Source organism: Moschus berezovskii, chromosome 19 (genome assembly GCF_049115385.1).
Source record: "Moschus berezovskii isolate FMDL1 chromosome 19, NW_MosBer_1.0, whole genome shotgun sequence".
In the NCBI taxonomy this organism is placed as follows: Eukaryota; Metazoa; Chordata; class Mammalia; order Artiodactyla; family Moschidae; genus Moschus; species Moschus berezovskii.
In genome coordinates this window covers 64,473,345-64,500,615 of record NC_142478.1, presented here as the reverse complement: position 1 = coordinate 64,500,615, position 27,271 = coordinate 64,473,345, and the positions used below count along the sequence as shown (strand labels likewise).

At 54.6% G+C, this 27,271-nt stretch overlaps 2 protein-coding genes across 5 annotated transcripts; one reads left to right on the top strand and one right to left on the bottom strand.

The window, feature by feature from the left end:
* Positions 1-136: 136 nt before the first annotated feature.
* DDX54 (DEAD-box helicase 54) lies at positions 137-20,298 on the top strand. 2 transcript variants are annotated; one of them, XM_055404480.2, is made up of 20 exons: positions 137-352; positions 2,928-3,057; positions 4,252-4,322; positions 4,921-5,109; positions 5,433-5,482; positions 6,443-6,484; positions 6,605-6,700; positions 7,617-7,738; positions 7,862-7,923; positions 8,022-8,153; positions 9,227-9,437; positions 11,992-12,126; positions 12,755-12,985; positions 13,077-13,150; positions 13,755-13,955; positions 15,027-15,169; positions 15,263-15,376; positions 16,002-16,106; positions 16,385-16,497; positions 17,498-20,298. In XM_055404480.2, the coding sequence occupies exons 1-20, from the start codon at positions 179-181 to the stop codon at positions 17,731-17,733; spliced, it is 2,631 nt and encodes an 876-aa protein (XP_055260455.2). In that variant the 5' UTR covers positions 137-178; the 3' UTR covers positions 17,734-20,298. The 2 variants fall into 2 exon arrangements, with proteins under 2 accessions (XP_055260455.2, XP_055260456.2); XM_055404481.2 differs by having other exon boundaries at positions 138-352; positions 17,501-20,298.
* On the bottom strand, positions 18,097-27,271 carry CFAP73 (cilia and flagella associated protein 73). 3 transcript variants are annotated; one of them, XM_055404482.2, is made up of 8 exons: positions 27,099-27,271; positions 24,432-24,537; positions 23,567-23,671; positions 21,993-22,193; positions 20,997-21,218; positions 20,622-20,780; positions 18,947-19,035; positions 18,097-18,223 (listed from the first exon to the last, which is right to left on the bottom strand). In XM_055404482.2, exons 1-7 carry the CDS (start codon positions 27,152-27,154, stop codon positions 18,958-18,960), a joined length of 927 nt encoding a protein of 308 aa, XP_055260457.2. In that variant the 5' UTR covers positions 27,155-27,271; the 3' UTR covers positions 18,097-18,223; positions 18,947-18,957. The 3 variants fall into 3 exon arrangements, 2 of the variants coding, with proteins under 2 accessions (XP_055260457.2, XP_055260458.2); XM_055404483.2 differs by lacking the exon at positions 23,567-23,671; XR_016035356.1 differs by lacking the exon at positions 18,097-18,223 and having other exon boundaries at positions 20,622-20,799.

Genomic DNA, 27,271 nt, shown 5'->3' with positions numbered 1-27,271 from the left:
GGAACCTCCCGCGCCAGCGAGGGGAGTGTGTGCGTGCATGTGGATCAAGCCTCCGGAGGCAGCAGAAGGAGCGGGAACACAGCCGGGGCTGCGTGGGGGCGTCCCCCCAGCCCCCGCCGTGCTGTTGGTATGTCCCCACGGGCTCCGCCCCCTCCCGTTTCCCGGCGCTGGGGCCCGCATGGCTGCCGGCAAGCGCCCGGCGGCCGCACCGCGGTCCGGAGCTGCCATGGCCCAGTGGAAGAAGAAGAAGGGGCTCCGGAAGCGCCGGGGTGCGGCGTCCCAGTCCCGCAGCAGCGACTCGGAGGACGGCGAGTTTGAGATCCAGGCAGAAGATGACGCCCGGGCCCAGAAGGTAGGGAGCGCAGGGCTGGGCTACACGGCGGAGCCCGAGCCCCGGCTCCGCGCAGCGCCCGGCAGTTCCCCCAGCTGGGGAGCGGGCACGGCTGAGGATGGGGAGAGAGCGGCTGGCCGGGGGGGGCAGGGCAGGACCTCCGGCCTGAGCACGTGTCTCAGGACCCTCCACACCCGGGGTCCAGAAGTCCGAAGCCTCCGTGCTGGGTAAACTGGGGGCCTGCGGGCCTTCCTGGATGACTCTTGGTTCAGCGCTTCTCATTGGCTTCTTCCTGGCCAGGGAGGGCGGATCCTGGTTTCCATTCGCCCAATGAAAAGTGCGGGTGCTGAACATTGGACTTTGGAGAGTTTGGGGGTTCTTGGGAGGACGAATTAGGAGAAGGCTGCACCTCGTGGCTTTGAGACAGCGACGCCCCCAAACCTCTGGGAAACTAATAATAAGTTAAACTCGCTTCTGTTGATCACTTACTATGTGCAGGCTCCGTGCTAAAACTCTTTGTAAGCCTTGTCATTTAATCCCCACATCAACCCTGCGAGCTAAGTACTTATCCTCATTTTCCAGAGAAGGAAACAGAAGCCGGAAGGGTGAAGGACTTGACCAAGACCTCATAGCATGTGAGTGGGAGAGCTAGGATTCAAATCCAGGACTGTATGGTTCCAGGCCCTGTGCTATTTCCACTTCTGAGTGCCAAGTCTATGCAGATGGGGAGGGGGGAGGCAGGTGTGAGCCCCAAGGGAGCAAAAGAGCTGTAGCCTGTTGTTTCTGACACTTGTGCTTCGCGGATGTCTGGCACAGAGAAGACTCTGGGTATAAAAGATGAATGAGTGGACGTTTATATGAAGAGAGCCCTCTCGCTCCTCAGAAGTAGGGACCAGATGGGGACCTTATTCCATCTCAACCTCACACAGTAGGTACTCTATAACTAGGGACCAAGGCACAGCCATGTGTTCAACACCTTGTACTGGCTGTGGGAGTACACGTGGGAGAAATTGCTTCATCTCTCTGTGTGTGTCTCAACTTCTGCACGCATAGAAAGTAGTTGACTCTGTGTGCCTCAAACACTGTGGAAAGGAGGAAATGACAGTGTTCAGACATTCTGCTCTTCAGTAAATATTGCTGGGGCACCAGTGTGTTACAGGCACTTTGTTATCATGTGTCTAGAGCAGGGCTAGGTTGGCAAACTTGCCCTGTAAAGGACCAAATGGTAAATAGTTTAGGCTTTGCAGGGTCATATAAGGTCATATAACTGTCTTCTTTGATTTTGTTGCTGCTGCTGCTAAGTCACTTCAGTCGTGTCCGACTCTGTGTGACCCCACAGACGGAAGCCCATCAGGCCCCCTGGTCCCTGGGATTCTCCAGGCAAGAACACTGGAGTGGGTTGCCATTTCCTTCTCCAGTGTGTGAAAATGAAAAGTGAAAGTGAAGTCGCTCAGTTGTGTCCGACCCTTAGCGACCCCACAGACTGCAGCCTACCAGGCTCCTCCATCCATGGGATATTCTAGGCAAGAGTACTGGAGTGGCTTGCCGTTGCCTGCTCCATTGATTTTGTTACAATCTTTTAAAATTTAAAAACCATTCTCATCTCCGGGATTGCACAAGACAGGTGCAGCTCTGACCTAGAGGGTTGTGCTGGACCACAGAGGAGCACATAGGAAGGAATATAGTCTCTGAAGCCAGGGTTCATATCCCTTACTGGCTGTGTGACTTTGCCAGGTCACTTCACCTTTCTGTGTGTCAGTTTCCTTCTCTGTAAAAGAGACTAAGTAATAATAGCTGCTTGACAGTGTTGTTGTGAGGAGTGAATTAATTTATATGAATGCTCAGCACAACACCTGGCTTATAGTATGTGCCATATAACTTTTAACCTTTATTATGAATTAGTGTTTTTATAAATGTTATTTCTGAGAGAAAGAAGACAATACTGTAGTCCAAGAAGGCTCCCCAGAGGAGGTGTCTGGGTATGATTTAGCTGTGCTAGAACAAGTGGGTGGCAGAGAGAGGAAGCCAGGAATGGGAAAGACCAGATCTGGGGAGGGGTGATGGATCAGAAAGGGGGTGAGGGAGAGGGGTGCAAGACAAACTGGAAAAGTCTGGTACCTCATTCATAATAGATGTTTCGATTGGCTTCCCAAAGTTTTGAGGGCTCTGAATAACTGGTCTGGATGATAATGATGATGGTACCACCACCTGGGCACTGTCCTAAGCTTTACACACACCCATGTAGTCTTCTCAATACCCTGTAAAGCATATGCTCTTTTCATCCCCATTTTCATGATTGGGGAACACAGGCTCTAGGCGAGGAAGTCCCTGGCCTGAGGTCTCACAGCTGCAAGTGACAGAGTTGAGACTGAAACACAGGCAGTCTGTCTGCAGAGCCTACTCTCAGACCCGCTGCCCTGTCTTCCTCCAGTCAAAGGAGAGCCCTTTAGCAGAAAAGTCATGTGATCTCACAGGAGCATCAACGCCTTGAATGAGGGCAAGTGGGAGGGGCCTCGCAGCAGGACAGCCCCCTTCCCTGCCCTCAGTGGTCTGACTGTACCTGGAATGGTGCTGCCTCTCTGTTGCTCCCTCCCAGCTGGGACCTGGCAGACCCCTACCCACTTTCCCTACCTCGGAATGCACCTCGGACGTGGAGCCAGACACGCGGGAGATGGTGCGAGCTCAGAACAAGAAGAAGAAGAAATCAGGAGGCTTCCAGTCCATGGGTGGGTGAGCCAGGCATCTGGGAACTTGGGTGGGGGGAGCTGCAGGGGGCCATCGTGGCCTCCATGATCTGTTCCAGACTCTGCACTGTGGTAGGCTTGGGTGGATGAAGGCAGCAGATAATCTCCAAGCCAGTCACAGCCTTCTTATGGGGGCAGCGGGCCTGACAGAATGAGAGAACAGTTAGGGCAAGACTCTGAGTGATGCTGTTGCAGGAACAGGCAAAGATATCTGGGGGTTGAATGGTAATTAGACATATGGTAAAGCCAAAAAACACTATCAGTTCAGTTCAGTTCAGTCGCTCAGTCATGTCCGACTCTTTGCGACCCCATGAATCACAGCACGCCAGCAACTCATGTCCATCGAGTTGGTGATGCCATCCAGCCATCTCATTCTCTGTCGTCCCTGTCTCCTCCCACCCCCAATCCCTCCGAGCATCAGACTCTTTTCCAGTGAGTCAACTTGTTGCATAAAGTAAATGCTATACTGGAATGTGTTTGCAACTGTGGGACAAAAGAGCTAATAACCTTAATATATAAAGAGCTTTTATAAATCACTAAGAAAAAGACAGTCACCCAGATAGAGAACTCGGCAAAGAAACAAGAAGAAACAAGTCATCTCCTCCTGTTCCTAAATACTTCCTACCTGCCTCCAAGAGATGCAGGACCCCCTCCACCTAAAACAGCCCAGTTCCTCAATGTCATCCTAGGCCCCGTCATTGTTCAGACCCCCAGTGTCTTATGGCATTATGTATGTACATATATATGTATTGGTTGCTTAGTCATGTCTGACTCTTTGTGATCCCATGGACTGTAGCCCACCAGGCTCCTCTGTCCATGGGAATCTCCAGGTGAGGACACTGGAGTGGGTAGCCATGCTCTCCTCCAGGGCATCTTCCAGACCCAGGGATCAAACCCAGATCTATTTCATTGCAGGCAGATTCTTTACTGTCTGAGCCACAAGGGAAGCCCACGGCATTGAGTGTTCATGTCAGAATCCAAATGCAGCTCATACCCCACAATCAGCAAACTTGTCTTCTCAGTCTCTGTTAATCCATCAGCTTTGTTCTATTGCTTTTCTTTTTTTTTTTTCTTGCTGTTTATTTGTTGATGAGACAGTCATTTGTCCCGTGTAGTTTTCAGCCATATGTCATAGGGGCTTCTCTAGCCCCCTGGCCATTCCTGTGTCTTTCCCAGGCTTGAGCTACCCGGTCTTCAAAGGCATCATGAAGAAGGGTTACAAGGTGCCGACACCCATCCAGAGGAAGGTACGGGGCAGGGACGCTGTTGCGGGTCTGGAGGAGGGGATGCCAACCTGACCCGTCCATCTGGCCTCTTGACATTCGCCCCTTGTCCCAGCCATCACATCTGTTGTCCGCTCTTACTCTGGCCGAAGCCCCATGAGCTTGCCCATTCACAAGTGGAGAAAAGTCAGGCCCAGCAGGGCAGATGCTCGACTCGGGGCCTCTTTGCCACTTAAGCTGCTCCCTGCTCAGTCCCTGCCCCGACAGCTCACAGACACCCCATCATCACCCACTGTCGTCTCATGATAGTTGTCCTCAGACATTTAGCCAAGAGGGAGACAGCGTTTCTCTGGGGTCCTGAGAAGGAGGACCAGACGGGGAGGTGGAGCCTGGCTTAACCGGAAGAGAGGTGTCCCAAAGGTCGAAAGGGTCGGGGGTAACGGGCCGCTCATCCCTGGAGCTGTGCGCACAGGCTTTTAACAAGAGTGGGGTCAGGTCCGGGAGACAGGCCCCGCCCCTTCCGCCGAGATGCCCCAGTTCTCCGCTCGGACTTGACGCTCCGGATCACGTGGTCCGTGGGTGCATGAACTGACCCCTCCCTGCCCCGCTCGTTCCCCTGCAGACCATCCCGATGATCCTGGACGGCAAGGACGTGGTGGCCATGGCCCGGACGGGCAGCGGCAAGACCGCCTGCTTCCTCATCCCCATGTTCGAGCGGCTCAAGACCCACAGCGCCCAGACTGGGGCCCGCGCCCTCATCCTCTCACCCACCCGAGAGCTGGCCCTGCAGACCATGAAGTTCACCAAGGAGGTGTGTCCGGGCGGGGGGACAGGGTGGCTCGACTGAGCTGGGACCAGTCAGCGAGGCCTCAGTGGGCGGGGTCAGCTCCCATCCTTACTCATGCTCAGTCGTGTCCGACTCTTTGCGACCCCATGGACTGTAGCCCGCCAGGCTCCTCTGTCCGTGGAATGTCGCAGGCGAAAATACTGGAGCGGGTAGCCATCTCCTTCTCCAGGGTATCTCCCCTGATCAGGGATCAAACCCTCGTCTCCTGCACTGGCAGGGGACTCTTTACCACCAGGGAAGCCTCAGCTGCCATCACCGGCTCTCAGTCTCTCTCTGTCTCTCCGCAGCTCGGCAAGTTCACTGGCCTCAGGACTGCCCTGATCCTGGGTGGGGACAAGTAAGAGCCGCCTCGGTGCCCTGCATGGTGGCCCCCCCTCCCCATCAGATGGACAGAGCCCCGTGCTGCTTGTTAATAACAGCAATGTCTCCGCACGTTCCTGAAATACCAGCAAGGGGAAACACAGTAAAATACCGAAAGAAACTTGCCACACAACTCAGACGCAGGTTCTGGTGTTCCTAAAGGAGAGCTGGAAGCACCAGGGTCACCCAAATGGCTTGCTTAGTTGTATATGTTTTAATATGCTTGATTTGGAGCCAACTGAGGAAGTGATGGGCCCAGAGAGCCACACGGTGGTCTGGAAGTAGAGCTAAGATTAGAGTCCCTGTCCCTGTCCCACATTTTCTCCCTCAAAGGGCAGCCCCTTGTTTTTTCTCTCAGGATGTCCCTGTCACCAGTCACTCTTGATTCTCACTGAGAGAGTGTTTTGCTTCTCAGTGCTCTTTTGCCGACGTTATATTTATTATCTCTATTGCTGTGGTCGTCAGAAATACCTCCATAAGCTGGACCTGGCCCAGAATTCTGCCTCCAGGCTCCTACAGGTGTCCCGAGGTGTTTTCAGAGGAGAACTAAAGTTAGGGATATATGCTGAAACGGTTTGATTCAAGGACGTAGAGATCCAGCAAACCTGCACCAGGTGGAGCTGGGAGTTCCAGGGTTAGTTGCTAGGTGGCGCTGTGGGTCAAAGGCGGTTTTGTTTCGATCTGAACTGAGTGAATGAGATGGATTCTATGGTTGAGTCCTCGTTGTAGAACTTTGTTGTTATCAGTCCTTTTATATGTTTGAACTTATAGCCCTTGTTCCGGCAGTGGTTTTGCCTAGCATCTCATCAATAGCTTTTCCCCATTGCCAAGCCTGGGATCAAGGTGTGGGACTCATCTAGGCATTTGGAGATGGGAAGGGAGAGAGACAAAAGGAACCTATTCGATCAAGCTGATGGACACCCCCTCTTCTTCCTAGGATGGAAGACCAATTTGCAGCCTTGCACGAAAATCCAGACATGTGAGTTTGTGGGTTGAGGATGAGGCTCTAGGGTCCCTTCCCCGATGGCCTGGGGAGTGAGAGGAGGGCTATGCTGGTGACCCTGGCCCCGGTTGACCTTCCCGGCACAACTACTTCCAGAATCATCGCTACCCCTGGGCGCTTGGTGCACGTGGCTGTGGAGATGAACCTGAAGCTGCAGAGTGTGGAGTACGTGGTATTTGATGAGGCCGACAGGTGAGGCTGCAGGGGCATCCCCGGGTACTTGTGTCAGGGTTGGCCAGGAGGGAGGGCTCTGCCAGGAGAGACCTACACAGCCCAGATTGAAGCAGTGTTTCCAAAGTGGGCCACAGACTGCAGGTCATGTGAGAGCTGATGGGCTCCCTGGACCAAGAGTTCTCCTTTCATATTCAGTTCAGTTCAGTTCAATTCAGTTGCTCAGTCGTGTCCGACTCTTTGCGACCCCATGAATCACAGCATGCCAGGCCTCCCTGTCCATCACCAACTCCCGGAGTTCACTCAAACTCATGTCCATCGAGTCGGTGATGCCATCTAGCCATTAGGAATATTGAAAAGAATAGTAAAACAACAAACACATGGTTTCAAAGATAGAAAGTAGCTGAGCACAGACTGGAACTAGACAGGGGTGGGAGCTGATCCCAGCTCTGTGAACTTTGGCAAATCCCTGAGGGCCCTTTGGCCTTGGTGGCCTGCCTCAATTACAAAGTGGGGATAAAGTAGCACGCACCTCACAGGGGAAGTTTTATTTATATAAAACCATGCCTGACCCAGAGTGAGGGCTGGTATCATTTATTTGAATTTGTCGGAAACAACAAGGACCTCCTGTGGACCAGTGGTTAAGACTCTGCACTCCTAATTCAGGGAGCATGGGTTTGGTCCCTGTTCGGGGAACCAAGATCCTGGATGCCGCACAGTGCAGCCAAAACAAAACAAAGCATAACAGACCAGACTCAACGTACCAAGGTCATGACTGCTTAGGATAAGGTTGTCAAATAGAGAAAAAGTGACAACGTTACAGAAGCATCTGTCCAGGTGACAGAGAGCAATGAGGGCAGGATGACAGGTTTGGAACTCACTGGAATGGAAGCCCCTCTCCTGACCCTGCCCTACCCTCTGCCCTCTGACCTCCCAGGCTCTTTGAAATGGGCTTCGCTGAGCAGCTCCAGGAAATCATCGGCCGCCTCCCCGGGAGCCACCAGACTGTCCTGTTCTCTGCCACGCTGCCCAAGCTGCTGGTGGAGTTCGCCCGAGCTGGTGAGGGGGCCGCAGGAGTGGGGCTGGGGGCTGGGAAACTCTTCAGTACCTGGAGGGTGGTGGGGGTGGGCGGTCTTGATTCTCAGCAACTCTGCATCCATCCTCCTCCATTGCCCACCACAGGCCTGACGGAGCCCGTGCTCATCCGGTTAGACGTGGACTCTAAACTCAATGAGCAGCTCAAGGTGAGGCTCCACCCGTGCCCCTCCCCCGGCCCGCGGGGCCATGATACCCCCGACCCCCTTCCCCTGCGAGCCAACCCAAGTAACCCATCTCTCCACAGACCTCCTTCTTCCTGGTGCGGGAGGATTCCAAAGCCGCGGTGCTGCTCCATCTGCTGCGCAGCGTGGTGCGGCCCCAGGACCAGACGGTCGTGTTTGTGGCCACCAAGCACCACGCGGAGTATCTCAGCGAGGTGAGCAGGGACGCCCCCATCCCCTCCCTCCTGTCCTGGGGACCAACACCTACTCCAGCGCCAGCTCGGAGCTGCAGTTCCGGATTCGGCCACCAGAGAGCAGCACCAGAGCAGGACTTGGGCCTGGCCAGCGCTCTGTCCATTTTTTTTATTCTTTGAAGATGTTACGAAAAACTTCTGGAGAAGGAAAAGGCAACCCACTCCAATATTCTTGCCTGGAGAATTCCATGGACTGAAGAGCCTGGTGGGCTATACAGTCCATGGGGTTGCAGAGTCAGACACGACTAAGTCCCATCATTTTTCTGTAGGTTTTTAGTATCCCCTGTGTTTTTCTTTTTTAAATTGAGAAATAACCTGCATGCTGTAAGCTGTATAAAGTGCCCAAATCTTATGTGAGCAGCTTGATGAACTTTTCTGCACGTGTCCACCTGTCACCCTCCTGGGGAGGGAGTCCTCTAGCCCCCAAGGCTGCCCAGGCCCCTCCTGAGTCAGTGCAGCCACCTCGGGTCAGCCACACCTGGGGTCCGTTATCTGAGTTTCACTCACATGACACACATTTAACGGTGCTTCCTCTGTATGGCTGCTGGAGTCACTGATGAATAAAACCAAAATCATCATTTTTAAAGAGCAGTTACCGCTTTCACGGTGCTTCCTGTGTTGTGGGGCCCTGTTCTCAGCACTGTGTGTGTATTAGCTCATTTAATCCTCTTAACAAAATTACAGAGAGGAAACTTACTCTCCCCATTCTGCAGAAGAAAGTGAAGGCACAGAGAGGTTAGGAAACTTGGGAAAGGTCACATAGCCTGTTAGTGACTCAGGATGAGACGTGTGTCTTGCAGTAGCACTTGCAGCCTCCCTGAGGGAGACCTCTTTGCACGTGTCATCTTTTTTTGACACTCAAACAGCCTTGAAGAGGTGAGAGGTGATATGAGTCCCACTTATACTGATGAAGATACCAAACCGAGGTCACCCAGCTGAACCGGGGTTCAAACTGAGGGTCCCCGCCTCCAGAGCCCGTGGTCTTGTCACCGTGTCTAACCCCTCTCCCTCCCTCCGGTCTTCACTCTGAGCAGCTGCTGGCAACCCAGGGGGTGAGCTGCGCCCACATCTACAGCGCCCTGGACCAGACGGCCCGCAAGATTAACCTGGCCAGGTTCACGCACGGCAAGTGCTCGGCCCTCATCGTGACTGACCTGGCCGCCCGGGGCCTGGACATCCCGCTGCTGGACAACGTCATCAACTACAGCTTCCCCGCCAAGGGCAAGCTCTTCCTGCACCGTGTGGGTAAGGAGCCCACGGCAGGACCGGACCCCAGCGGGGGCGCCAAGTCCCGGCAAGGACTAAGGGCGCAGGACTCGACTCCTGCCACTACTGGTGGGGAACCAAGGCCCAAGGAGGGGACCGATAAATCAGATTCTCTGGGGAGCGGATCTGTCAGGCAGCTTCAGACTCTTAAGGAGGTGATGCTCCCGCGTTTTCTGGGCTCCCCAGTCCTCTGCTTCTCTTTGCCTTCAGAGTCCTTGATGATGTGACCCCTCTTCCCTACAGTCTTCCCCCTAAAACTCCTGGGGACCTATGTAACCTTTGCACAGCAGCCTGACCCATCTGCCTCCTGCTCCATCAACTGCGGACAGGGTCTCCTGACTCCCTACTTTATCCAGGCAGCCTGTCAGGCCCCAGCCCACCCAGGCCAACTCACTCCCACATGTTGAAGGAAAATTTGAAAATGGAGCAGAACACCTGGAAGGCAGGACTTTCCCCTCCTGGAAATCCCCAACCCCAATGGTGAGAGACAGCCACAGGTGCTCATCGTGTGAGGTGCTGGTCCAGCTGTTCTGCTTGCTCTTTTTTGTCTTCACAACAACCCGTGCAGTGGGTAGCAGCTACACTGGCCCCATTTTACAGATGAGGAAACCAAGGTAGGGAGGTTCAGAACTAGCCAGGTGTCACACAGGTAGCAAAGTGGGGTGTCTGGGATTCTTTTTTTTAAATTATGGTGAAATATGCATAAACATACAGTGATCATGTTAAGCACTTTCAGCTGCAAGTTCAGTGGCATCAAGTACAGTCACATTGTTGTGTAACCGTCACCCACCTTCTTTATCTAGAGCATCTTTGTCTTAACAAACTGAAACCCTGTACCCATTAATCTAACTCCTTCCCCTTCTCCAGCCCCTGGTAGCCATCAGCCTACTTCCTCTTTTCTTCTTTTAACTCATAAATATGTGTGTTATATTTATAAAACAAGTAAGTTAAGTAAGTTCATGTGAGAGGAGCAAGTGGTGGGCTGGTTTCTTTCAGTTGTCTTGCATATAATTGAACGTTGTTATATGGGTAGATTCTGGCTGCCCGTGGTGGGCTGCCCATGGGTGGACCTCTGGGGTGCAAGGGAGCCTCCACCTGGGTCTCCAGCCTCGTCTCCCCATTGGCGGCTGCATACTATACCCTTGATTCCGTTGCTGTGGGAGGGCTGGCCCCGCGTGTCCCTTGAGGCATCTCAGAGCCCCCAGAGGGAATCTTTCATGTGCTATATGACCAGCAGTGTGAATCAGACCACCACAAATGAAATCTTGCAAACATGGTGACATGTGGTTTTTGCAAGATACAGAAACAAGCCAAAGTATCATGTTCTCCATGGATTTAGTTAACACAAAAATAGAATCACACTGGATGTTCCTTTTTAAAAAAAAAAACAACAGACATTTTATTTACTTACTTTTGCTGCGCTGGGTCTTGGTTGTGGCATGTGGAATCTTGAGTTGTGGTTCGTGAACTTTGAGTCGTGGTACATGGGATCTAGTTCCCTGGCCAGGGATTGAACCCAGGCCCCCGGCATTGGGAGTGCAGAGTCTTAGCCACTGGACCACCAGGGAAGTCCACACACTGGCTGTTCTTATCTGTAACCTTCTTCTTACCTCTGTGTACATCATGCATGTTTTTCATTCATCATCTAAACTCCATTCTGTGACAGGGGTCGGCAAACTGTTTCTGTAAAGGGCCAGATGGTAAATATTTTAGGCTCTGGAGCTATGTAGTCTGTTACAGATTCAGCCCTGGTAGCCTGAAAGCCGTCTCAGACGATATGTAAATGGAGGAACACAGCTGTGTGCCGATAAAACTTTATTTACACAGTTAGACTGGGGCTGGATTTGGCCACAGACTGCAGTGCGCAGCCCCTTTCCTCAGCTGTGTGGTACCCACCTCGGGTGGTCATCAGCTAACGAACTGACGCTCTGTCCTGACGGCTTTTAAGTGATTTCTGGTTTGCTGCTCTTCCAGACAGAGGGAATGGGGACCCTGCGGTTGAATCTTTGCACCCTGGGTTATTTCTCTGGGAAAAATCACCCATAGTGGGGATGCTTGAAGACCTCTGATACCGATGAAAAGCAGTGTCTTGCCTCTATCTTGTTTTAAATTTTATTGATTATTTATTTGGTTGCATCGGGTCTCAGTTGTGGCACCCAGGGTCTTCACAGCATCACACGGGATCTTTTGTTGCGGCTCACGGGCTTAGTTACTCTGTGGCATGTGGGATTTTAGTTCTCTGACCAGGGATCGCACCCATGTCCTCTGCATCTTAAGATGGATTCTTAACCATTGGACCGCCAGGGAAGTGTCTCTTGCGTCTTTTTCTGCTGACATCCCAGAGCACCGTGTGGGCTCTCTCTCAGGCAGGTAGCCCCAGTGACTCTCACTGCCCTACCCGCTTCATACATGGGTCATTGCTCAGTAAGGTGGGGCCATGGCGTGGCTCCACCCTTAGGGCTGGGCACGTGGGACTCGTGCTGGGCTCTGGGGTCCTTTGCCTTTGTCCCCATCTGACCACTTTCCCCTGCAGGTCGCGTGGCCCGGGCCGGCCGAAGTGGCACGGCCTACTCCTTGGTGGCCCCCGACGAGGTCCCCTACCTGCTGGACCTACACCTGTTCCTGGGCCGTGCTCTGACCCTTGCCCGTCCCCCTGAGGAGCCCACAGGTGAGTAGAAGTTGGGGCGGGACTGGGTCCCCTGGCGTTCATGATGTGGACAGCGGGTGGAGGTGGGCCCTGCTGTCCTGGCTTGGGATTTGACCCCAGGGGAAGATGTCTGTATTTGAAAGGCAGATAAAGAGCCACATATGGGCTTCCCTGGTGGCTCAGGCAGTGAAGAATCTGCCTGCAATGCAGGAGACCTGGGTTCCATCCCTGGGTCAAGAAGATTCCCTGGAGAAAGGAATGGCAACCCACTCCAGTAGTCTTGCTTGGAGAATCCCATGGACAGAGGAGCCTGGTGGGCTACAGTCCATGGGGTCGCAAAGAGTCAGACACAACTGAGCAACTGCCACTTCCACTTGAAGAGTCAGATAGTATACATCTTGGGCCCAGCAGGTCACCTGATGCTCAGCAGCTCCTTGTAGTGTGTGCCCTTGTAGTGTGAAATTAGCCACAGACATGAGTAGAGGGGTGTGTGATCCATAAACCTGTATTTATAAAAACAGGCAGAGCCACTCGGCAAGTGATGGTTTCCCTTGTGGGGCTAGTTTTAGTGACTCAGGACCCAGAGCGGGGCTGGGGAGGGGCTGCGGGCAGAGGACAGCCTCTGACCGGGGCTCCTGGCGGGCGGCAGGCACGGAAGGCAGGGACGGCGTACTGGGCCGGGTGCCGCAGGGCGTGGTGGATGACGAGGACTGCGGCCTGCGGACCAGCCTGGAGGCGTCGCTGGAGCTGCGGGGCCTGAGCCGCGTGGCCGACAATGCCCAGCAACAGTATGTGCGCTCACGGCCGGCGCCCTCGCCCGAGTCCATCAAGAGGGCCAAGGAGCTGGACCTCGCCGGGCTGGGCCTACACCCCCTCTTCAGTGAGTTCCTGTCCCAGGTGGGTGTGGGGTGGAGACGGTGGACCCCTCAGAACCTACCGGACCTCACGTCTCTCTCCCTCCCTCCTGCCAGGCTCTTGCTTCCAGCAGGAGGAGCTGCAGCGGCTCAGGCTGGTGGACAGCATCAGGAACTACCGCTCCCGAGCGGTGAGTGCGGGGCTGGGACTGGCTGAGCGCCTGACCCCCCAGTGGGACTCGAGCAGAGAATCCTCTCAATCCACGGCTCTAGCTGTGTCAGCATCCCTAGAGCCAAGGTTCTGCTTGTTCCAGAGACATCCTGCTGGTTCACGGCATGTTTCCCAGGCCTTCCATACAGATGGGTAGACTGGGGCTCATAGAGGGTAGTGACATGTCCTTGGACGTCCATATTGGAGCGGGCTTTCAATAGCTCTTATCTTCTGACTCCCATTGGGATGCCTGCCGTGTCTTTTGTCTATGGGAGATGCCCACAAATGCAGGTAAGGCCTGCCAGCTGGCTCCGAGAGAAAAGGAGCTGGAGACCTGCATGGTTAAAAGCACTGGTTTGGGAGCCAGTGAACTTGGGTTGAAATCCCAGATCTGGTGTGTCCCAGCTGTGTGACCTTAGGCCGGTTATTCGCCTTCTCTGGGCCTCCCTCTGTAATTGTGAAAAGCCAGGAGTGAGTGGAAGGGACCTGGGAGGAATGTCAGAGAGAGCTCACCAAGAGGGGGAGGCTGGAGTTGGGGATGAAGCGGCCAGTGGGTCAAGGCCTTGGGTGTCCCCCCGCTACAGACCATCTTTGAGATCAATGCCTCCAGCCGCGACCTGAGCAGCCAGGTGATGCGTGCCAAGCGGGAGAAGGACCGCAAAGCCATCGCCAGCTTCCAGCAGGGACGGCAGGAGCGGCAGGAGGGTCCGGGCCCAGCCCTGAGCCTCCCAGCACCGCAGGAGGAGCAGCCGGAGAAGGAGGAGGTGGCGGGAGAGAGTGTAGAGGTGCAGGCCCCACCCTGGGGGCCCTGGAGTCTGGCCTGGGGTGGGGGAAAGGAGGGTCAAATCCCAGCAGCCCACGGGGCTGACCTCAGGGCTTTGAGCCATTGCTCGGGGTGGAGGCAGTGATTCCAGTCCCACCTCTGACATTTGGGGAAACCAGTGACCCAGCCCCAGCCTCCCTGTCTACGGGATGGGGTTGTGGTCTCATCCACCATCCCTTGCCTGAAGTCCAGGGGGCTAGGTGTGTTTCAGGACTCAGAGTCTTTACAGTGGGTCCCCTGTGGATAACATCACACCCTCAGCAGGGTCTGGGGTGTCACCACTGTGAAATGCTTTGGTTTCCACAGTGCACTGCACTGGTCCCCACGCCAAGGGGACAGTCACAGCCTCTTGTCAGCGCAGGTTGGCTTTTGCTGCCAAGTGAATCTCCGGAAAGTTCATCTCTGGAATCTGGTAGATGAGGGCACTGCAGCCACGTGACTGCAGTACCCAGTCCTGGGTCCACTGGGCAGATTGAAGATGGCACGTGGAGGATTCCCACAGGCCCAGGTGGCCGTGTCATTGTCATCATCGCCTGTCTCAGCCTGGGGTCTGGGCAGGTGGGAAGGGGCCGAGTTGGCAGCAGCAGAGGCTTGACTCTGGCAGGGTCAGGCACTGGGCCTTCATGGCCAAAGGCAAGGCTGGGGAACCAGGGTGTCCTCACCTGGTGGGTAAGGCCCTGGGCCTGCTCTTCTAATGCTTGATTTGGAGAGAGGGTCCAGTAGGCAAAAAATAGACTTGAAGACCCCCGGTCTAGTCCATGTCATAGAGAGCAAGGCCACGCACTGAGGGATGGGAGCTTTGCCTTGGTCATGTGACTGGGGGCCTGAGCTGGGCCTGACACATGGTGGGGCTCACCCTGGTCGGCACCCTGCCCGCCCCCACCCTACCAGTCCTGCCTCTGCTGGTGCTTGGGTGCTGATGAGGACACAGGGTCCTGGAAGCTCCTGGCCCTAGACCCCAGCTGGGCTGGCAGGTGGGGAGGCCAGTTTGCTCCCTGGGGGCTGCAGGTGATGCTGGGCCTCTGTCCGCCAGGACGTCTTCACGGAAGTTGTCGGCCGGAAGCGGCAGCAGCCAGGACCCCACCAGGGAGCCAAGAGGCGGAGGGAGGAGGCCCGGCAGCGGGACCAGGCGTTCTTCATCCCCTACCGGCCCAAGGACTTTGACAGCGAGCGGGGGTGAGTGGCTGCTGGTCCTGGCAGGGGTGGAGTGGGGTGGGCGTCTGGGCCTCCCTCCCAACCTCAGGGTGTCTCTCCACCCTCCCTCTGCAGCCTGAGTGTCGGCGGGGATGGGGGCGCCTTTGAGCAGCAGGTGGCTGGCGCAGTGCTGGACCTGATGGGAGACGAAGCCCAGAGCCTGACCAGGGGTCGGCAGCAGCTCAAGTGGTGAGTGAGCCAGCCGGCACACTCCTCCCATGCTCACCTGCCCTCCACTTGGTCCCCACAACAGGCGTGTGACCTCCTGACTGTCCTGACTCCCGTTTGATCCCCTAGAGCAGGAATTATGTCACCTCCCATCCCTCACTGGATCCTGTGGAGCACAGATCATGACCCCGCACCCCCCAATCCCCAAGTAGTCATGCCCTACAGGAGTCTGGACCCCATCTGCCCTTCTGGGGGGCTAGTCTTTCTAGACAGGGCTCATGACCCTGTTTGCCCATTTGAACTCTGGTTCTGGAGAAGTGATGTGACTCAGTTCAGGGTCACAGAGCCAGGAGGTGGTAAAGTGGGGGGTCGGGAACACCCCAGGGGGCCCGTGTCCCTGACCCAGATTCCCAGATTAGACTAATCCCCAGACCCCTCCCCCACTGTTTTTGGAGGCCTGGGATGCCAGGGAATGGTGAGGAAGGGCAGGGAACAGGCCTTAACGGAGCACCTGCTGCATGCCAGACGCGGGCATACCGCTTTCCTTGAATCCTCCCAACAACCCGAGAAGGGGTCAGAGGGACACAGGCCCGGAGGGGAAGCGGTCCACCTCCCTCCGCGGCACACCTCCCAATTCCTCCCACAGGGACCGGAAGAAGAAGCGGTTTGTGGGACAGTCGGGACAAGAGGACAAGAAAAAGATCAAGACCGAGAGTGGCCGCTACATCAGCAGCTCCTACAAGCGGGACCTGTATCCTGGAGGGCGGGACCAGAGGGGGCGGGGCCAGCTCTTTCTATCAGCACAGCCACTGTAGGTGGGGGCGGGGTCATAGAGGGGCGTGGCCTAGCTCAACCACCCCAGCTTCCTATAGGTGGGGGCTAGGGAGGGGGCGGGGTCGAGCGGATTCAAGCACCAAACCCCTTTTAGGTGAGGCCTGTGTCCTGGTTGGGGAGGGGAGCATGGTCACACCCCGGGAGCCCCAAGGGCGTCTCCTTGCTGCAAGCAGCCTCCTTAATGCAGCCCCCCAGCTACCAAAAGTGGAAACAGAAACAGAAAATCGATGATCGTGACTCGGAAGAAGAAGGAACTTTTGACCGCCGCGGCCCAGAGCGAAGAGGTGGGAAGCGCGGCCGAGGGCAAGGTGAGAGCCCTGGAAAGGTCCGCTTTAAAACACAGGCTGCCAAGTAGCACATTTGGTCAACTCGGGTACTTGGTCCTCTTGGCGCGGCCTGGGTCCTTCAGCGGGTAGCAGACTAAGGTGGGCAAGGGGTAAAGAAAAAGTGAAAGTGAAGTCGCTCAGTAGTGTCTGACTCTCTGCGACCCCATGGACTGTAGCCTACCAGGCTTCTCCATCCATGGGATTTTCCAGGCACGAGTACTGGAGTGAGTTGCCATTTCCTTCTCCAGGGGATCTTCCCCACCCAGGGATCGAACCTGGCTGTCCCGGATTGTAGGCAGATGCTTTACCCTCTGAGCCACCAGGGAAGCCCTGGGCAAGGGGTAAAGTGCCCTCCCAGAGACCTGGGAGAGTGGGCTGGGGCAGGCGCCTGACTGCTCCTGCCTGCTGCCACCACTTTGGTGGGTGACCATGGGCAAGTCCCTTCTCCTCACTAACCTCTGATTTTTCTCTTGCCAGAAGAAGGTTAAGCTACAGCCTAGACAGTACAGTCCATAGAGACAGGGATTGGAGCCTGCCTGGGTCCCCAGTGCCCAGCCTAGAGGAGATGCTGAAAAGCCTTTGTTGAGTGATTTCTAATTGTTGTAGTTACACTTAGGAGGCCTTCCTGTGGACCAGGCCTTGTTCTGAACACTGCACACATAATAACTCATTTACGTCTCTCTGGGACCTTGGAGGTAGATGCTATTCATAATTCACAGGGGAGAAACTGAGGCACAGAGAAGTTATGTCATTGTCCATGAGATCACAGCTGGGATTTGCACCCAGCAGTTTGGGCTAGAAGGTCCATGCTGTTGCCCATTACAGTAGACGACTTAAGCCTTATTCAGCAGTTACCACCTGCCACATGTTGAGGCTTGAACACAGAATGGGAGTGGGGACAGGGGAACACCTGGGAGGCTTCTGGGAGGAGAAGACATTGGGAGTCGACCCAAAAGCTGAGCTCCTGGCATCTCTGTCCCAGCAGGTATATCCCAGCCTCGCACCCCTGGCACCCCCACGGGCCGCGTGCGCTCAGAGCTCAAGACCAAGCAGCAGATCCTAAAGCAGCGGCGCCGAGCCCAGAAGATGCGCTTCCTGCAGCGTGGGGGCCTGAAGCAGCTCTCTGCCCGCAACAGGCGCCGCGCCCAGGAGCTTCAGCAGGGCGCCTTTGGCCGGGGCACCCCTTCCAAGAAGGGCAAGATGAGGAAGAGGATGTAAGAAGGTGACACAGCCCCGCAATTCCAGTTGGTCCAGGCGTGGGCATCAGCAGCGTTCCCCATGTACCGCTGTGTGCCTGGCCCTGAGTTGGGCGCTGGGGGAGCTCCCTTGGTCCATGCAAAGGAGTGCCGTACAGCCACAGAGGGGCAGCAGCTGCCTCTGCCTAAGACAGGGCACATTTGAGTAGGGTGTTGAAGGGTTCATAGGAGTTTGCCAGGTAGGCCACAACCTGAGCTGGCACTTCAGCTGCTGCTGCTTTTCGTGCGTTCCAGATTCAGAGGTGGTGGCCCCATGGGTTTGAGCCCTGAGTGCCTGAGGCCCAGTGATGTATGTAATAAACCTTTATTGAGCACCTCCAGTGGACCAGGAGCACAGTCTGCTTGAGGAGTTGGAAGGGACAGACCAGGGTGCTGGAATTCCAGCTGGAGTGCCAATGAGCCGAGAGCGTGTGGGTGGGTCCTGTGTGGGTTCTGCCGATGTCTCCATTTTGCTGATGAGAAAAGTCAGGCTCAGAGGGTGGTTTGAGGACCTTGAAATTGGCCCTCGGGTCCCCTTCCTCCCACCAGGACAGGCTTGCAGCTGGGACTGGATGGTGAGAGGCAGATGGGATGTGGGGTCAAGGATCAGAGCATACAGTGCTCCTCTTGGCTGCGAAGAGTCCACCACATACCCAGAGGTCAAAACCTGTCCTGACCTCTGCCTTCCTCCAAGCCCTGTGCTCCTCAGCCCCTGCCAGGGGCCCTGGGAAGGTCATGGGCCATGTCTTGTAGCTGGGTTCTCAGACTGGCCATCCCTCAGCGCCAGTCCATAGTGGAGGCACCTTTGTGAGCAGATGCCCTGGGAATGGTGTCCACATGTGACCCTCTTGCTGGTCCTTTATTTTACTTTACTTACCAAACTCTCATCTAGAATTTCCCAGAACTTTTGTGCCAAGCCCCGTTTCAACCTGACAAACATCAGCTGGTTTAAATGCCCCCACTGCCCTGGGAGGGAGGTACCAGGCCACATGGTGGATGTGGCTTGGAGGCCCCCGTGTAGCTCACATTTCCCTAGTACTTGCTGTGTGCCTCTTGTGTACACCCCACTGCCATCTGAGCGGGCACAGCCCTCCCATCTTTCTGGTGAGAGCCACTCAGCCCACACCCCACAGGAAATGTGCAGTTTCCCTGTCCTTGGTCTGAGTCCCTTGAGAGGTCCCTCTCCCACTGCTCACCTGGGTCAGGGTTAGGAGGTGGGCGCGGTGGACTCAGCCTGACGGAGTCCGGCCAGCATGGCGGAGAGGTCCAGAATGGACAACTTCACCTGGGGTCCCAGCACAGCCAGAGTCAGATCCCAACTCCTGAATGTCCAGGCCCCACCCCCCAAAACCCCGGAGGATGCAAAGCAGGGGTGGGAGATAGAGACTTCTAGTAGACAGCAATGATGTTGGCTCCCCAGGGGCAGTGAACCTGGCCTAAACCCTTCTGGGTTTTTTAAGCCTCAGTCCAACATCTCAGTCAAAGCCTCCCAAGCAATTCATTCACAGGCACTTTTCAGTTTCTAGCTGGTTATCACCTGTATTATAGTTGAGTTACTATTTTCACTGACATCAGTTCTTTTTTTTCCTTTTAGTTCGATCAGTCATGTTCATTAGTGTATGACCTACTCTCATCTTCTCCTTTATTCTGTTTAAATTAACCTGTTTATTGATATGAGCTTAATGAACACCCATGGATCCACTGCCCAGACCTAGAACCTGATGGTAATCTTACCTTGGGCTCTTCCTTCACCTTTGTTACTGAAATAAACATCTGACAAGGAAACTATGTCTCCACCAAAAGTGGAAAGAGATTAAATTACCCCTTGTCATAAGTGGGGGTAACTGGAAGAATAACAAAATGAAAATGAAACCAGGTTACTGAATTCTGGCAGCTGCAGTTGCCCACAAAAGATGTGAGTCCCAGGCCCTGGAGACCAGGGGTTTTACGGGCGTTAAAGGCATAATTGTCCCCAGCCCCCCAACCCCACTGAACCTTTCTGGAAAGATCAGAGAGTTGGTTGAAAAGGGACTGGCTTTTGCCTGTTACTTCACACCGAGCCTCTGTCCCTCCTAGAGTCTCTTTTTGTCCCTTGGGGTACCTGGGCCACACTTAAGAGAACAGTGGTGTACACATGAGTCCGCCTGACAGGATGTGGCAGCTAAGGTAGGCTCTGGGGTTGGCATTTGGTTGGAATCCTGGCCCCTGGGTACAGGACGGGAGTGAGATGGGCCGGGGCAAAGGTGGGCACTTTGTTTCCTCCACTTCTCAAAGGGGCTATGTTTTGGGGACCCACTAGAATCCTAACAGAAGGTCCAACGTTAGAAACCCCCTCCCTCCAGTATAAACCAGGTCACGTGTTCTACCACCTTACAAACCTCAGTGAACAGAAAAACCAGGCATCCCTGGACACAATGACCTTTGTGATGCCATTGTGCAGAAAGAGAAACCACTGTACAACCCTGTCTTCACACTCCCCAGGGGAAGCTAAGGCTTGTCCATGCAGAAGCCAGCGGGTCAGGGACTAATTAAAAGTGAGTTTCCGTCTCCTGCTTTTATGGATATTGTCACTTGTTTGCACTGTTTGATCCTAAAACAAAAGAACTCTTGGTATAAACGTGTTGTATCCATCAGTATATACCCTGGCCTAGTACACAGTGAGGCTGCTGAGAGCCAGAGATGGTCCAACTTCCTTCTGTCCTTGTAGCAGCAGAGTTGAGACCAATCCAAGGCTCCCAGGCAGGGGGCTAGGCGGCCATGCAGCTAGGTCTGATCACAGAGAGTCACGCTCTACCCAGAGAAGGTGGGATTGCAGGCACCATATGTTCCCTAGGTTGGGGGGCTGGAGGTGACCTGCAGAGGGGTCCTCACCTGCTCCAGCTGCCCCTCGGTGTCCTCGATGTCTAGGGTGGGTGGCCGTCTCTGATGCTGACACACTAGCTGGTACATATTGAGTACTGCCATCCTGGTGCGCCCCAGGAGCAAGGTCTTCTCAGCCGCGGTGTTCTGGATCTGAATCCACTTGGATTCCTGGAGAACACCCCACCCCCTGCCCAATTAAGGTGTGAGCCGGCCTGAAAAGGGCTGGAGCCCCATTCCCCTGTGCTTCCCACAAGTCAGATCCCGGTAGGCTCTCTCAAGGAAAACTGCCCATAAAAGTAGGCTTGGCTCATCTCTTAACCCCAGCTCTCCTCGCGTCGGTGGGAGCCTGGGGTCCCAGACGCCCACCTCCTCCAGCCTCAGTACCCAGTGCAGCGTGCGCTCCCGCGCCGACTCCAGTCGCTCCAGGAGATGCGCTCGCCGCTGGCCCTGCAGAAGCAGCTCGTCCTGCCAGGAGTTCCGCAGCCGCTGCAGCCGCGCGCGCGCCTCCTCCAGCTCCGCGAGCCGCTGGCGCTCCGTGAGCCTCAGCGCCGCCTGCATGTCCGCCAGCCCGTCGAAGCGCGCCACCAGTTCGGGGACCTCTTGGAACTGGGATGGGGTCGGGAGGGGGTACTCACCGGGCCTGCGGCCCCCTCCCCTCCCCACGCTCAAACCCCGCGCCTCCTTAGCACAACTGTGAAATGAGGGCATCACACATCCCTGCAACCCAAGAGTTAGTTACTCCCGCCCCTCCCCACCCAGTTTCGATTCCTGGGTTGGGAAGATCCGCTGGAGAAGGGATAGGCAACCCACTCCAGTATTCTTCGATTTCACTTGTGGCCCGACTGGTAAAGAATCCGCCTGCAATGCGGGAGACCTGGATTCGATCCCTGGGTTGGGAAGATCCCCTGGAGAAGGGAAAGGCTACCCACTCCAAAATTCTGGCTTGGAGAATTCCCTGGACTGCATAGTCCATGCGGTCGCGAAGAGTCAGGACTGAGCGACTTTCACTCCCCATCTCTACCGTCAAACCCAGCTAAGTTTCACTGCCTGTGATTAATGTTAATTCGTTGTTTCATTGAACTAATACCGAGTTCCTGGATTCCCCCTCCCCCACCTGCCTGTGTGACCTTCAGTAGGTTATCTTTCTGAGTCTCAGTTACACCGTCTGTAAAATGGGGTTGACAGCAAGGTTTTCACTTCACTAGACCTTAGGGAGAATTCAAGAACAGAGCGTGTTCCTGGCATACAGTTAGTGCTCGGTAAGTGGTGACTCCTGACACACAGTCAACGCTTCAGCAGTGCACACTTCCAAAGCCGTCCTTGAGGCCGCCCGGGGCTGCACGTGACACTGAAACCCAAAACCTCCTGCAGGGCGCTCACCTCGGGCAACAGCTCCAACATTTGCCCCAGCAGGCGCGCGCAGGGCTCCAGACGCTGCAGCCCGCGCTGCAGCCGCGCGCGCTCCCGCTGCAGCTCGGCCAGTTGAGCCCGGAGCCTCAGCGCCTCCGCCTCCCGGCGGCCCGCCAGGTGCCGCTCCTCCTCGGCTCTCCGCAGTGCGCGGCTGCGCCGGGCCTCGGCGTCCTGGGAAGGAGGGATGGAGAGAAAACAACGACCCTCAAGACTTGGGAGCCTGCAGAGCTCGCCGCAGCCACTCCGTCCCAAGAGTCACACGCTGAGTCACGGGTTGCAAACAGATGGCCCGCGGGCCAAATTCAACTAGAATCTTTTTGGTCCCTCACTCCTCTCCCACGCTTTTTAAAACGCTTCTGTTCAGTTCAGTCGTTCAGTCGTGTCCGACTCTTTGCGACCCCATGAATCACAGCACTGCCAGGCCTCCCTGTCCATCACCAACTCCCGGAGTTCACCCGAACTCATACCCATTAAGTCGGTGATGCCATCCAGCCATCTCATTCTCTGTCGTCCCCGTCTCCTCCCGCCCCAACCTTTCCCAGCATCAGAGTCTTTTCCAGTGAGTCAACTCTTCGCATGAGGTGGCCAAAGTATTGGAGTTTCAGCTTTAGCATCAGTCCTTCCAATGAACACCCAGGATCGATCTCCTTTAGAATGGACAGGTTGGATCTCCTTGCAGTCCAAGGGACTCTCAGGAGTCTTCTCCAGCACCACAGTTCAAAAGCATCAATTCTTCGGTGATCAGCTTTCTTCACAGTCCAACTCTCACATCCATACATGACCACTGGAAAAACCATAGCCTTGACTAGACGGACCTTTGTGGGCAAAGTAATCAGGCAGTGTGTATTTCCCACCGGTCACTTTTATATTGGTAAGCCAACTTAAAAAACAAAACAAAGCTTTTTATTTTGTATTGGAGTATAGAGCATTAACAATGTTGTGATAGTTTCAGGCAAACAGGGAAAAAACTCAGCCATAAAGTATGCATGTATCCATTCTCCCACAAACTCTCCTCCCATCCAGGCTGCCACATAACATTGAGCAAATTTCCCTGTGCTATACAGTAGGTCCTTGTTGATTATCCATTTAAAATATAGCACTGTGTACATGTCCATCCCAAGATCCCTAACTATCTGTTACCCACCCATTTCCAACTCCTCCCTCCAGCCCCCCCTTCCCCCTGCCCCCCCCTCCCCCCCCACCAGCCCCCTCCCCGCCACCAGCCCCCCTGCCCTGCCTCCCCAGAAACCATAAGTTCATTCTTTAAGTCTGTGAGTCTTTCTGTTTGGTAAGTAATTTAATTTGTGTGATTTCTTTTTAGATTCCACATAGAAGGGATATCATACAATATTTTTCTGCCTGATTAACTTCACTAAGTATGATAATCTCTAGGTATGACAACCATCCATGTTGCTGCAGATGGTCTTATTTTATTCTTTTTAATTGGGTAAACCCACTTTTTAAGTTTCTGTGATCTGTCTGGCTCCTATAGGATTGTGACTTCGTGAACTCTGCCCTGCCTCCCCCCACCAGTCTCCACATACCTGCAAAAACTTTTCAAAGCGGATGAATGACCCCTTTAGCTCCTGCTCTTTCTGTTCCAACTGTTCCCATCGCTGTTTCAGGGAGGCCTTTGTGATCTCGAACACCTGGCCGGTAAGCAGTGGGTATCTGTGTGTGTTTGGGGTTTCAAGTCATCCAGCACCTTCATTTTCATATGTAACTCTGCTCATCTTTTGCCCTTAATCTTGCTGCTGCACCCTGGCTCATATCTACCTGTGGCCCCCCCGCTACCCATGGTGAAGCCATCAGTAGCCCCTGCATGTCAGCATCCTTGCTCTTCCTTCAGGCCTCATCTCACCCTGTCTGCCTCAACACTGTTTTCCAGACTCTCACCCACCTGTGTTTTGTTCTCACCTTCCTGTCTTTGCATATGCTGTCCCCTCTGTTTCTCCCTTTTCACCCTATCCCTCTTTGCTGGAGAAGCTGACTTGCCCTTCAGCCATCCTTAAGACATCACTTTCTCCAGGAAGTCCTCTGTGACCACCCCTGTGTAGAAACAGGGGCTTTTTCTGGGCTCCTGCTGTCCCTGCTCAGTGCTTCCTCCCTCACAGCAGTCGTCACCTGGACAGTTCTCTTTTCTAGGCTGTGAGCCCATGAGGGCAGGGACTGTGGTGAGACTTCTGTATCCCAGGGCATAACCTGCACACAGTAGCTGCTCAATGCACATTGATTTGCACCAACCACTGATCTCCTTTGACCCCTATTTGACACATGAGGAAAGCTAGGCTCAGCACAGTGGCTTGTCCCAGACCTTGTGGTAATAAGTTGGCTCCATCACTTTCTCATCTTTTTTTGGAGGGGTCTGGAGTCCCCCAAAAGTTTCAGGGTCTCCATTGAGTGGCTCACCTCCTTCTGGGCCTGAAGGCCCCGGTCTGCATCCACCAGCTCCTGCCTCTTCTCCAAGAGACGCAGGACCGGGGGGACGTGGTCCGTGTTCTGCTCTGGGATCTTCCTAGAGGGGCAAAAGGAAGTGGGGGTAAAGGAGGCAAGAGGTAGGGCCCCCAGATTCTCCAGTGGTGCCTAACCTGCCTCTATTAGCCACCTCCTGGCTGTGGAATTTTTTACTCATTCAGCAAATTGTCCGGAGAATCTACTCTGTGCCAAGCACTGTTCTTGGCACTGAGGGGGTGCAGCCTTGGTCAAGACAGACGGATCCCTGGTCTCCAGGAGCTGGCATCCCACTAGGGAACACATAAAAGAAAGCTAACAAACAACAAACAGTGCTAGGGACTTCCCTTGGCTTCCTGGTGGTTCAGATGGTAAAGAATCTGCCTGAGAGGTGGAAGGCCCAGGTTTGATCCCTGGGTCTGGAAAATCCCCTGGAGAACATGGCAACCCACTCCAGTATTCTTGCCTGGAGAATCCCCACGGACAGAGGAGTCTGGATTGCTACAGTCCGTGGGGTCACAAAGAGGTGGACGCAACTGAACGACTAACACTTTCACACTTTCAGGGACTTTGGTGGCAGTTCAGTGGTTAAGACTCCAGGCTTCCACAGCATGGGGCACAGGTTTGACTAATGATCTGAAAACTAAGGTCTGACATGATGTGTGATGCAGCCAACAAAATAACAATAAAAATAAACTATTTTGGGACATGTTAGGGACTGAGATGAAAAAGTCAGCAGACTAAAGGAAATCTCTCAATAGGGAGATAGAAAAGTCTCTGAGAAAGGGATATTTGAGCAGAGACTTGAAGGGGAAGAGGGAGTGAGCCATGTGGATGCTGCAGGGAACAGATTCTAGGCTGAGGGAATCGTCAATGCCAGACCCCAAGAGAAGGACCTTGGTATATAGAAGGAGCTCCCAAGAGGCTGGTGTGGTGGGAAGGGAGGGAGGAGCAGAGTGATGGGAATTGACATCAGAGAAGTTATGAGGGTCAGACTGCGGTGGGCCGCAACGAAGGGGGTCCCTGGCTTTGACTCTGAGTGAGATGGGAAGCATGGGAGGGTTTGGAGCAGAGGAGGTACCCCTCTGGCTGCTCTGGGGAGCAAGGCCAATAAGAGGGGAGGGTCTGCTGCAGGGGACCCGGGACAGATCACAGGATAATGTGGGGAGGATGTGATTCCGGTCTGGGTGGCTCTGTAGAGAGGTAAGGAGTGGTGGGTTCTGGGTACCACTGGAGAGCAGAGCAGATGGGGTGACGAGGCGGTGAGAGAGGAGTTCAAAGGGGAACCTCGATACTGGAAGGATGTTGCTGCTGATGGCAGGCTGAGTGGGGAGCAGGGAGGTCAGCTCTTCCGTAAGGCCAAGTTGAGACTGAGCTGCAGGTTGATCTCTGCGGGGGAGGGTCTAGAAGGAGACTGAGATCTGGAGCCAGGCTCCTGGGAGAGAGGAGAGGCTGGACCCAGCCCCACAGGGTCAGCTGTGTCGGAAGCATGTGCTATCATTCCACTTGGCTTGCCCAGCTCTGGTCCAGGGGAAATCCTCCCGTTTTACTGACCCTGAGACTGAAGTTGGGGGACTTCCCTAAGTTAAGAGTCCACACTTGGGCTTCCCTGGTGGTTGAGTGGTTAAGAATATGCCTTGCAATGCAAGGGACACTGGTTTGATCCCTGGTTTGGGAAGATCCCACATGCCCTGGAGCAGGTAAGCCCAATCACCACAACTACTGAGCCTGCAAGCTGCAACTACTGAAGCCTGCACTCCTAAAGCCTGTGCTCCGCAACAGGAGAAGCCAGCCACCACCATCAGAAGATCACGCACGGCAACGAAGAGCAGCCCCCACTCACCTCAACTACAGAAAGCCCACGTGCAGCAACAAAGACCCACCACAGCCAAAAAAATAGGAATAACTAAATACATAAATCTTAAAAAAGAGTCCACACTCCCACTGCAGAAAGCACAGGTTTGATTCCTGGTGAAAGTGAAAGCTGTAGTCACTCAGTCGTGTCTGACTCTTTGCGACCCCAAGGACTGGAGCCCACCAGGCTCCTCCGTCCATGGAATTCTCCGGGCAAGAATACTGGAGTGGGTAGACATGCCCTTCTCCAGGGGATCTTCCAGACCCAGGGATTGAACCCAGGTCTCCAGCACTGCAGGCAGATTCCTGGTAGGGGAACTAAGATCTCACATGCCGCACAGCCAAAAATATATATATATATATTAAATGATACTGAAGTTGGGACCCCCTCCAGCCACAGTGCTGAACAAGGCAGACAAGCTTCCTCCAATCTTCCTCTAAAATATAGTTTGCAGGGAGAGGGTATGAGAGTAATTCCTTCCCACCTTGGGTCAAACGATTTCATCTCAACTGGGTATCAGCTAGAGGTGGGGCTCAGGCACAGATCAGAGACCTGGATTATTGACCCAGCTCTGCCCTAACTACCCCTGAGACCTTGGGAAAATTGCCATTTCCTTCAAGCCTCAGTGTCTTCCTCTGGGAAGTGGGGCCATAAACCCGCACTAAGAACTGCCTGAAGAAGCCAGGATCCAGGGGGAAGGAAGGGGCCAACCCACCCACTCCTGCCCACCCGTCTTGCCTGCCTCTTTGTGCACCCTGCACACCACTCACGTAGACAGCTTCTCTTCCAAAACCAGTTGGAAATATTCCTCCCAGGGCATTGCCATTCTCCTGCAGTTGCCCCAGGCTTGCTTGCTTTCTGGAATTTTGCACAAGTCTAGGAGGCCCTGGGGGCTTCTGATGGACGGTTTGCATGCTCAGTACTCCCGGAAGGCAGCCACACA